Source organism: Odocoileus virginianus, chromosome 13, assembly GCF_023699985.2.
Source record: "Odocoileus virginianus isolate 20LAN1187 ecotype Illinois chromosome 13, Ovbor_1.2, whole genome shotgun sequence".
Classification (NCBI taxonomy): domain Eukaryota; kingdom Metazoa; phylum Chordata; class Mammalia; order Artiodactyla; family Cervidae; genus Odocoileus; species Odocoileus virginianus.
The window spans coordinates 33249097-33261684 of NC_069686.1; the positions used below are offsets into that span (position 1 = coordinate 33249097).

Below are 12588 nucleotides of genomic sequence, written 5' to 3' on the forward strand. Positions count from 1 at the left end.
GAAATTATTATCTTCACAGGCAAAATTTTTGCCAGTATATGAAAGTTGTAGTAATTCTCCAATTGAAAAGATATGGAACAGAGATCAGAAATCCAATTAATATTCTCATTTCTATGTCTCCTTGTGCAATCAATGCTACATTTATTGTATTTTAATTCATGGGAAAGGCAATCCACATAAACATACAGGTACACTTATGAGATTGACCACAGAAAAAAATATATACTATGGTTTACTTCTGTGGGATAAAGTAAATAAAGTCTTTGTCCTTTGAGAGCATCTTATTCAGAATTTGTATGCTACAGCTTCTTTGCACTAATAATGCAAGTGTGCTAGACTCTTTTTCTCTTTATCAGCTTTCAAGTACGCATACATAAGAAGCAGCTATTTGGTCTGGGATAAAAATAGCTGAAATAAATTTCCTATTTTCTCATTTTTCCCCTGATGAAATATATTTAAATGCCAGCTGCATTATAACCTTCAAATAACTCAATATCAGAACTTAAAGTGCTATTATATGTCTGAATACAAGTAAATGCTACAGAACCTTAACATTTTGTTTTAATTGCCTACAGCTATTTTATAAATATTCACCCAATAATTACTGTTAATTTCTTATTCAAAAAGAATGGCAGAGTAAAGCGAGAAGCCAGTTGCTTAAAGTTTCCTTGCTTAGTAAAAAAAAAAAAAAAAGCCTAGGGTATGAAAGAATTCTATAGAATGATAATGAATTTAAAAATTTCACTAGGAACTCAGCACAATTTTATCCTTCATCATTTTTGATATGTCCATACAATATTATAATTTATTGTTTATATAAATATATTCTTTTTACTCCTTACAGTCAGTGATATTATATCCATTTTCTTGTTGTCAAGGCTAAGCCTATATTAGCTAAATGACAGGGATTTGTGGGTTAATTAATTGATTACTTGACCCTCTTGAAAAAGGTGAAAGAGGACAGTGAAAGAGGTGGTTGGCTTAAAGTTCAACATTCAAAACACGAAGATCATGGCATATGGTCCCATTACTACACGGCAAATAGATGGGGGAAAAAATGGAAATAGTGACAGACTTTATTTTCTTGGGCTCCAAAATCACTGAGCATGGTGACTTCAGCCATGAAATTAAAAGATGCTTGCTCCTTAGAAGAAAAGCTATGACATACCTAGACAGATATTAAAAAGCAGAGACATCATTTTGCTGACAAAGGTCTATAGAGTTAAAGATATGGTTTTTCCAGTAGTCATGTATGGATGTGAGCGTTGGACCGTAAAGAAGGCTAAGCACTGAGCAATTGATGTTTTTGAACTGTGGTGTTGGAGAGTACTCTTAAAGAGTCCCTTGGACAGCAAGGATATCAAACTAGTCAATCCTAAAGGAAATCAACCCTGCATATTCATTGGAAGGACTGTTGCTGAAGTTGAACCTCCAATACTTTGGCCACCTGATGCAAAGAGCCTGATGCTGGAAAATATTGAGGGCAGGAGGAGAAGGGGGTGACAGACGATTGGATAGTGGGATGGCATCATAGACACAACAGACATGAGTTTGAGCAAACTCTGAGAAATAGTGAAGGACTGTTAAGCCTGGCATGCTGCAGTCCATGGAGTTGCAAAGAATCAGACATTACTGAACTACTGAACAACCATAACCTGAGATCATCAGTAAATGGAAGTTGAGGCTTAGAAAATTAATGGCTGAAACCCAAGATCCAGTAAGAAGCCAGAGTCAGATCTTAAACCTATGTTCTTTGGATCCATACCTACAGATTTTCCTCCTTATTACTTGAAAAATTTCCCCAAAGTTGGGTTTCTGTTGCTCGTATTTGTTTTGCATATAATGGAATAGAGTCAGTGCCTCATTAATCATGACCGTATTGTGTTCTCTACTTCAGAAAAGCCTAGAGCCAGAGGATAGCATTGACTACTGATGACTTTTGCAAACCAGGTTGTGATTTTTGCTGGATTTCATGGAAATACAGTTTGAACACCTTACAAAAAATGATATAATTACACACACATGCACACAGGCACAGGCAAACATACATCTACGTGTTTGCTTTTGTATCTTCATGGAGTTTTATATAGCCATATGTCTGCTATATTTCTGGCATTGTCTGTTTCAAGATTCTAGAAAATATGTTACAGCTCTGTGTATTAGGAAAATGAAATTATAACATTTAGGTGCTTAAGGTCCACTTAAGTCACTCAAATACAAGTTTTTTAAAAAGGATTTCTCATTAATCTTTCTTTATTCCTTACTTTTCTTCATTCTTTTATTTGTTCTAAGTTTCATGAAGCAGAGACTTAGTTTTGTTTACTGTTATATCCTCAGCACACAGAACAGCATTTGGAACACATCAGCATATTAATTGCTAAAATAATGTGTTTAATATCACTTAATGGGTTTCCTTAGTTTGGTTATACAGACTCTCTCTCCCTCTCCCTTTCTCTCTTAAATATTATTTTTAAAACTTTAGATAGAAAACCAAACAAATGACACACATTTACTTGCTTTCTGAAGCAGAAATATGTAGGCCTCCTTTCTTAAATTCAAACTATATCAATTTACAAAGTATTAGATCCATTACCAGTTGAGAAACATGCTAACAAATCCCTAATGCTGATCTATCAACACAAATTGCTAGTCATTTTTCTCTAAGTTCAGAATATAATTTTATGACATTGCACTATTTTTTAATTTATGGAGGATGGGCAAAGGAGAGAGAGGGTTGGTTACAGCTGTCTGGAATTTTATTTATAGTTATATCAATTCAAACATAAGAATCACAGAACCTGAGAGCCTTCAAAAAAAAAAGTAATAAATTTGGTTAACTGCTTGTGGCTCAGCTGGTAAAGAACCACCTGCAATGTGGGTGACTTGGGTTCAATCCCTGGGTTGGGAAGATCCCCTAGAGAAGCAAAAGGCTACCGACTCCAGTATTCTGGCCTGGAGAATTCCATGGACTAAGTTCATAGGGTCACAAAGAGTCGGACACGACTGAGTGACTTTCATTATAACTGCTTCATTCAGCCTTGATTGTACTTAAAATATAAAATACCATGATCATTTGTGATTCTATCCTTTATGGCCATCAATAATTAACTATAATATATAAATGCATTATAAAATTTAATAAGTTAAATATATTAGGTAAATAAGAAAATTGATATAAAAATTTCGACATCTCCAGAGATGGACATTCTCAAAGTTAATTCCAAATTGTCCTGATGTTTCATCACAATTGCCTTCAAGAAAACACATTTTAGTTTCTTCTCTTTGGAAACATGAGATATTTATTTAGATTTATTCCTTTTGTAAAAAATTCAATAAAACGAAACCTCAATTAAGCAGAGTCAGACAGCGAAAGGGAGAGCTCTCACACCCTGCACAGACAGCAGAGACCAATCTTTCAGCAGGAAGATGAAAGATTCCCATTTTGGAGAATGGATGCATGTCTATGTATGACTGAGTCTCTTTGCTATCCACCTGAAACTATCACAACATTGTTAACCAGCTAAACCCACAATAAAATAAAGTTTTTTTTTTTTTTTAAGACTTTCTTTCATGGCAACAATTCAGCCAATGAAAAGCCATGGACTTTCTGTGAAACCAGAGGAGACTCCCTATGGCTCCAGGGCTGGTGAACAAACAAAGGTGGTACCCACAATTGAGCCCATTGTCATTCACTGCATTTCTCTCCAACCCTGGAGTCTGAATTAGTATCTTTTCCCTGGATTAGCGCTCACATCCTATAGTGTCTGAAGCCCTGCAGACTTTCTCCAGGATCTATTGAAAGGTTTTGTCTTTCTGGTTAATGTTTTGTTCTGTATGTGACTACTCCTTGGACACTTTGGTCTGATCTTGAGATCAGACTATTTCAACTGAAGCTGGCTGAAAATGGCCTTTGGATCAATTCTTTCAGGACAGGGCTGCTTCAGATGAAACTTCTGGTTTTTCAAATTTTGCCCTATTCCTTTGGGAGCTGTCCTCTGAAGACTGGCTAAAAAACCAAAGCCTTCAGTCTAACCTCCTTCGGGACCAAGCTATCTTCTAAGGACTGACTTGTAAGCTTTTTGAATTAAACCATATGTGTTTCAAAAAGTTTAAATTGTTTGAAATTTTCTTTGCTTTAGAGGAAAATTCTCTAGGAACTGGTATTCCAGTCACTTAACTATTAATATTTTGAGAGTGCCTTACCTACAGGGACTCTGGTTGATTTTATGTTTAAAAACAAGGGTCCTTCCTTATGTACATTTCTAAATAAACAGACAGACCTGACCAAAGGCAATTTAAATAGAATCTCAATGGCAAGGATGGGGAACTTTTGAAATCCCCAAACTTCATTTCCTTAAAATTGAACTAGTTTAAAAATTCCTAGAAATGATTGGAATACTTATTTTGATTGGTATTTTGAGGCTTTCCAATGTTATAAGAAGCCTAAAATTGCCTCTCTGCAAAATATGATTTTAAGATTAACTGAGACCAGTAAATGATTATGAAAGAGGCATAAGAGGCATATGAAACGATGCTCAACATCACTAATTATTAGAGAATATTAGACAAATGCAAATCAAAACTAAAATGAGATATCACCTCATACTGGTGAAAATGGTCACCATAAAAAAATCTACAAACAGTAAACACTGGAGAGGGTATAGAGAAAATGGAACCCTTTAGCACTGTCAGTGGGAATGTAAATTGATACAGTCAGTATGCAAAACAGTATAGAGCTTCCTTAGAACACTAAAAATAGATTTACTACATGATCCAGCAATCCTTCTACTGGGCAGGTAACCTGAAAAAAGATAAACAAACAAACAAAAACAAACACATGGACCTAATGTTCATTGCAGCACTATTTATAATAGCCAGGTCATGGAAGCAACCTAAATGTCCATCACAGATGGATGGATAAAGAAGATGTGGTACTTACAATGGAACATTACTCAGCCATAAAAAAGGAATGAAACTGGGTCATTTGTAGAGATGTGGATGGGCCTACAGTCTTGTCATACAGAGTGAAGTAAGTCAGGAAAAGAAAAACAAATATCATATGTTAATACACACATGTGGAATCTATAAAAATGGTACAAGTGAACCTGTTTGCAAGGCAGAAATAGAGACATAGATGTACAGAACAAATGGATGAACACTAAGGGAGGAAAGAGAAGCTGGTATGAATTGGGAGATTGGTATTGTCATACATATATTGACATATATACACTGTGTATAAAACAGATAACTAATGAGAACCTGATGTATAGCACAGGGAACTCTACTTAATGCTCTGTGGTGACCTAAATGGAAAGGAAATCCATAAAAGAGAGAATATATGTACACACAGAGATGATTCATTTTGCTGTGTAGCAGAAACTGACACAACATTGTAAAGCAACTATACACAATACAAAAATAAATAAAATAATCCCAACTCAATTTAATCCAGTTTTAGGGGATGAACTGGAAGACACAGTTTTCAGGACCTAGTGGAGACTTGGATGAAGTCACTGACCCTTGGACATCAGAATGATCAGATTTAGTTTTCCTTTTTGAAAATGAAAAGGAAGAGAACACCTTTGGATTACTCACCCAAAAACACAGACACCATCATCAACTTATAAAGTATTAAAGCTAGCAACCAGACCCTGTGACCCTAGGATACAGCCTTGCCTTAGTGCCATACAGACTACTGTCCATTCAGTTAAGGCTACCAAAAAATTTTTGTATGATCCATTTAAACATTTTTGTATCTGATACAGTAGAAGCTCTCCTGAATCCTCTCCTGAATACATTCATCTTACCTTCTATGAAGCCCTTTTGTTAACTGCCCTTCACATAACTCTTTTCTGTTGTAATAACCTTAACCTGGCAACTCTTTTCCCCCTCCACCACCCACAAGGTTCCTCATGACTGCTTAACACTGGTGCACCACCTCTCGTCTCCTCATAATGATCTACAGTGAATTCCATTGGATAATGTTGACTTTTCAAGGTTCACCAATGGTTTTCATTTTAAAGGTGACGATGGCAAATAGTGTGCTGAGTATGCTATCATAATTTTTTTTGATGTTGCTGAGGCAGCATCTTTAATTTGTGGCTACTTCAGCTCAACATGATGAACTACATGCTCTTAACATGAGCTTGAAATTAAGCCAAGGACAAAACTGCCAATAGTTATACTGACAGTAGAAACGCTTTTGAAGTAGTATACTCACAGCTTTGGAAGGTTGTGGATGCAACATGGCCTCCTTATTTCCAGTGGAAATAAAATTTAAAATGGACCCAATGGTCAGGAATTATTGCATGTAAACATCTTACCTGCCGTTTTAGCTATTATTAAGAGTATGATATATTCTAAACTTAAATTTCTTGAAGCTAAGAGGAACGATCCTGTTGATACTTCCGCAAGGAATGTTATCCTTAAAGGGACCAACAGCAGCCAAGAATCTGTCATGGTTCAAAAGGTATTTCCAAATTATCCAAGTTATAATTTAGTAAAACTGGTTAGAGAGTCCAGGCAACTGGCCTCAGAAAAGCAAAAAATAAGATTGGAAATGCACCAACTATTGGTTTGATAAAAAGAGAAGCCCTAGTTTGGACCAGTGAGAACCCAGTCCTACCTAAGACTAATAAACCCACTCCTCACCACTGTACATGCATTAAACCATTGGTCTCCTGACCAAAAAACTTTCATGAATCAATATGGTAGGGAAACATTAACAAGACCAAAAGCAGTGTCTACCTCACTTGTGCAAATACAAGCCAGGGAAGTCTATTCCTACTACTCTCAGGTATTCAAATACCTACTGCTCTCAGGTATTTTGCAAATGGTCTATATGAAGTTTGGCAACTGGACTTCATACAATTTCCTCTGTCTAATAGATATCAATGTTTCAGTCATGGTCTATATGTTTCCACACTGGACTGAAATGTTCTCCTGTAGACTGGTTACTGTTTTTTCTGTGACTAAAGCTGAGAAAGATGATTCCTTCCTAGAAGAACTCCTCTTGAACTTCATGGTATTTGACTAATCTATTTTATTGGCCAGGGACTTTGACAAGTCTTTGCTGTCTGGCTGGTTTTATAACATTCACACTGGTGTGGATTGTTGCACCAATCTTCTGGTTAAGATGAGAAATCTAATTCCATCATTAAGACTCAATTGCAAAAATTTGTAGAGGCCCTCCAAATATCTTGTCCAAAAGAACTGTGTTGGTCCTTCACCACTTTTCAAACTCAAATGCTCACCTTTTGAGATAGTAAAAGGATGCTCAATGCACTTGACTCCTGCTACTTTAGAGTCACAACTGCTAAAAGGAGAGATACTCCGATATTTCAAAGGTCTATTTGTTTCTATTAAAAATCATTATTAAAAAACTACAAATAGAACTACACTATGACCCAGAAATCCAACTACTGGGCATACACCCTGAGAAAACCATAATTTAAAAAGACACATGAACCCCAGTATTCATTGCAGCACCATTTACAATAGCCAGTACATGGAAGCAATGTAAATGTCCATCAAGGGAGGAATGAATAAATAAGATGTGGTACATATACACAATGGGCTATTACTCAACCATAAAAAAGAACAACATTATACATCATTTGTAGAGACATGCATGAACCTAGAATCTGTCACATTGTGTGAAGTCAGGAAAACAAATATCATACATTAATGCACGTAGGTACAATCTAGAAAAACTGTACAGATGAACTTAATTTTCAGGGCAGGAATAGGCATGCCTTTTCATACTGTTCATGAGGTTCTCAAGGCAAGAATACTGAAGTGGTTTGCCATTCCCTTCTCCAGTCACATTTTGATGCTTTTGAACTGTGGTGTTGGAGAAGACTCTTGAGAGTCCCTTGGACTGCAAGGAGATCAAACCAGTCAGTCTTGAATATTCATTGGAAGGACTGAGGCTGAAGCTGAAGCTCCAATACTTTGACCACCTGATGCAAAGAACTGACTCACTGGAAAAGACCCTGAGGCTGGGAAATATTGAAGGCAGGAGGAGAAGGGGACAACAGAGGATGATATGGTTGGATGGCATCACTGACTCGATGGCCATGAGTTTGAGTAAACTCTGGGAGTTGGTGATGGACAGGGAAGCTGGTGTGCTGCAGTCCATTGGATCACAAAAGAGCTGGACACAACTGAGCAACTGAATTGAATAGAGATGCAGACATAGAGAACAGATGTGTGTACATAGGTGGGAAGATGAAGTGGGAGACGGGGATTAAAGTTAGGATTGACTCCTGATTTCCTCTTTCATTCTATAAAAGTGTTCTCCTTCCCTTGCTATGTGGGGACTTGCATGTGGCTCGCCAGGGTCACTGACACTGAATTGCAATTCTCTGTTGATCCTAAATAAACCCATCTTTGCTGGAGAAATATCTGGTAGTCTATTTGTTTCAGGCCAACACTGGATATATCTTCAAATATTTGTAGACTGATATTAAGGTCAAACACAACATTAAACTATTTGGACAATTTTATGAATTCAGTCAAGCTAGTTTAAGGATGTATTCTAGCAAAATAGTCTGAGATATTTTAATGAATCCACTGTTTGGCAGTTCAAACTCTTTCTAAATAAATATCAACTCAATTTTTCACTAAAATAAAGATCTTTGTAAATTATAAATTTCATTTTTTAAATATCTTGGTATATCAATCATCACTGAAACTAGCTTAATGTGTCATATTTCTTGAGATATAACTATTCAGAAACTGAACTGTAATACCAAAACTGGAAAATAGTTTTCTACTCAAATGAGTATTAAATGAGTATTAACTTTTTACATTTTTTAAAATTTTTGGATAGCTGACTCATAGTGTGTTTCTCAAAAGCAGTTGTTCCCAGGCAGTCACAAAATTGAGTTGCTCAAAATGACTTGCAAATGTCCCCAGTGAACTTCATATATACTTTATGATTTGTCTAGGAATTGTGGATGGTATTTATTTTTTCTTTACTAATTTCATATACTGTGATGTCATAAAAATAAAACATAAAATGATTTACTTCACTACTATTATTTGCAAAATCTGAAAATTCAAGCAAAAATATCTACAGTAGGTATGGCATTTTTTAGAGTTTTTATACTGAGCAATTTGAATCAAACAGTTGTTTTAAATGAAGAATTGTTCCACAGACTATATACAAGTTTAAAATTTAATTCTTCTAGTACTTATTATGCTAAGTAATTCTTAAAAGAAGTAAAAACCACTGGCCACAAATATTTTAAATGGATGCTCAGTAATGATTTTTTTAAGTGATAGTTCTGTATTAAAATAGTTCTTATCATAATCATTCCAGATCTGATATGTAATTTACATTTATATATTATATTAAATATTTAAATTGATTTTAAAAATTTTGAAATAGCGTGTACATGGTTTTCCTGAAACACATGGTTTTAAGTATTACATTTACCAGTTTTATCAAAATAAAGTGAAATCTCTCAGTCATGCCCGACTCTTTGCGACCACATGGACTGTAGCCCACCAGGCTCCTCCGTCCTTGGAATTTTCCGGGTAAGAATACTGGAGTGGATTGCCATTTCCTTCTCCAGGGGATCTTCCTGACCCCAAGATGGAACTCAAGTCTCCTGCATTGCAGGTAGACGCTTTACCGTCACAAGGTAATGAATGCAACATTAAAACATGAACTCTGATATAAAATACTCAAAATTATTTAAAAGAACATGCTCATGTATATCTTTAAAAATTCAAGTATACCTACACATATACAAACACATACAAATATGGACAGAACTACCTGTAAAATTATCAAGACCTCTGGAATGCACAAATGTTAAATTTGACATTTTAGCTATTTGCTAGGAATCCAAAATATCCATAATATGTAGTTATTTGTGGTTTGCTGGGAGCGACATTTCAAAAGCATAAAAGGGTATACAAAACCAGTTACCAATACTTAGCTATCAAATGGAATCTTCTGACAACCTAGGTTAGTGTATCAATAAGACTTGGGTTACTTTATTTTGCTCTTACTTGAAATAATTATTCAGAAAGGGAAAAAACATCATGCTTACTAAATATATTAATGTCACCATAGCCCTAATGTAACATAACTTATTATATGTAGCAAAATATGCATTAACTATGATTTTATTGTATATAGACAAAGTCATTACAAACCTAAATAACAACTTCTTTATAAACAGAAGTGCATTCTGGAGGATATTTGTAAACTTGGAGATTTTCTAAAACCTGAGGACATACCTTTTCTAAGTGCCAATAGCGTACTTTGTAAGGACTATATATAAGGATGACAATACTGTCACTAAATATTATGATTTTTATTACATCCATTTAAAATATGTTCAACTACCTAAAGCATGGCTTACAGTGGTGTTGGAATATTCAACATAATTTTTCATACAGTATTATTATTTCTAAATGAGTATATATCATCCATGGCTGATAACTGAGCATTCTAATTATAAATAACATCATAAAGTGCTAAAGAATCCTCAATAAATCATTTTAAAGTGTCAATAATCACACAGGCAATAGGTTATTTTTATGCTGAAATAGCAAAGCATATATTTTTTTCAAAGCAAACGTAAGAGCTTTCCACATAGATAAGAAAACAATTTTTTCACAGATCATATTTGCTCTGTTTTTGGCAAGATAAAGCAAAACAAAACAAAAAGATATTTAATGAAGGCAAAAGTCTTGTTTGGTTGTATATTCTGCAATGCCATTGCAAGTAATATATTTTGCTCTGCCAGAGAAGGACATAGTTCATATCTCTCATCATATGCATGCACAGTTAATTCCTGTGGTGGCATAGGTATTCAGAACCATATAGCTCTAGGTTTCAAATAACCTGAGTTAACTGAAGTTTCAAGATATTCTAAACTTCGGAGATTGCTAGTATATTAGATTATAAAACAAATGTAAACTCACCCTTCTAATCTTACATCCGGCAGACTTCTGTTAAGGGCAATCAAATCACTGGCCATAAGGTTAAACTGATTGATTTTAAACAATTCTTTCATTTTCTCCTGGTCATCTTTAGGAATCAGCACAGCCTTTCCCATTTCTCCTGGCCCTTCTTGGTTTCTTGAAATAACAGCTGTAAGACACACACAGGTACACATATATACACAAACATACAGATAATGAACTAAATATATAAACCCACGCTGGATCAGATTCTAAAGTGTATTATTTATAAACTAGCTTAATAATACAATCGTCAAGTCTCTATTGCTACTTACAAGCCATACACTAAAGAAACAACTTATTTTAATTCACTAACTCAATACTGCATGTTGTCCTTCAAATCTATCACATATTATACGATCTGACTAATCGTTAAGACTTAGTAAATAAGCAACACAAATACCAAACTTCATGCTTCTCTTTCATGTTTTTTAATACATTTATTAGAGGGGATGAGGTTGAGCTCTGGGCACACTATGTTGTGCAAAATAATGAAAGAGAAATTTTGAAAATATACCAAGATTAGTTTATTCTCACATCCACTTAAAAATTTTAATATTTCAAATATCTACTGCCATTATATCTTTATGAAAGCAAGTAAGATTGAGAATGCTTTATCCCCATCAGAGTCTTATTCCTTTGTCAAATCATTTTCAAATAAGTAGAAAGAACTTTCATAGCAGTGACATATAATTTTAAATGTCAAGTTGGATTTGGAGGCTACGTGTTTCATAACTGGAATTTCACAGCAGTATTCTGAGCTTGACTTTATTTTATTAAGAGCACTAAGGATTCTACATACAGGCTAATGTTCTTGCATTTCCTCCAAGTTATCACCACACTAATGTCCCTTCTAGCTATAAAATACACGACTCAATGTGTGTGTGTGGGCTTGTGCATACATATGTCTGTATGTATGTTGACAGAAGACAGGTTCCTGTTAACCTAATCTACCCTTGATTTACTTTTCACAATGATATTAAACCAGGTACTGTGAAAAAATGGAGCTGTGGTTCTGACTCTTCCATCATTTTGCTATATTATAGCAAATATATTGTATATACATAATATATAACATTTTCTATATTATTTTATAATAATATAATTAAATTTTATATAAAATTAAAATATTTTATATATTTTAAATCTTTAATTTTCTATAATAATTTAAATCTGCATTTTTTTCCATAAAATATTATTATACTTTGCTATATTGCAATATAATTTTACTGAGTTTAATTTTCATATACTTTAAAAGGCAAAGATTTGGTCCCAGATTACTTTAAAATATATTTTAAATAGAAATACCATGTGATCCAACAGTTCCACTTCTGGGTATTTACTCCGAAAAAACTAAAATACCAATTTGAAATGATTCACGCACCCCTATGTGCTAGCAGTGCTATTTATATGAGCCAAAGGACAGAAGCAACCCAAATACCCATCGATACATGACTGGATTAAGAAGATGTGCATACATATATATGCATATATATATATGTATATATATATATATGTATGTATGTATATATAATGGAATATATCTAAACCATAAAAAGAATGAAATATTTTTGCCAATATTTGCCAAAATACAGATAGGGCTAG

At 34.4% G+C, this 12588-nt stretch overlaps 1 protein-coding gene across 5 annotated transcripts in view; it reads right to left on the bottom strand.

The window, feature by feature from the left end:
* Positions 1-12588, bottom strand: part of GALNT13 (polypeptide N-acetylgalactosaminyltransferase 13) — a 600481-nt gene that overhangs the window by 328910 nt on the left and 258983 nt on the right. For all 5 annotated transcript variants that reach the window (XM_070476184.1, XM_070476182.1, XM_070476181.1 and 2 more), the window contains one exon: positions 10945-11113. In XM_070476184.1, the coding sequence (XP_070332285.1) occupies positions 10945-11113 (169 nt within the window). The remainder of the gene's footprint in view (positions 1-10944; positions 11114-12588) is intronic.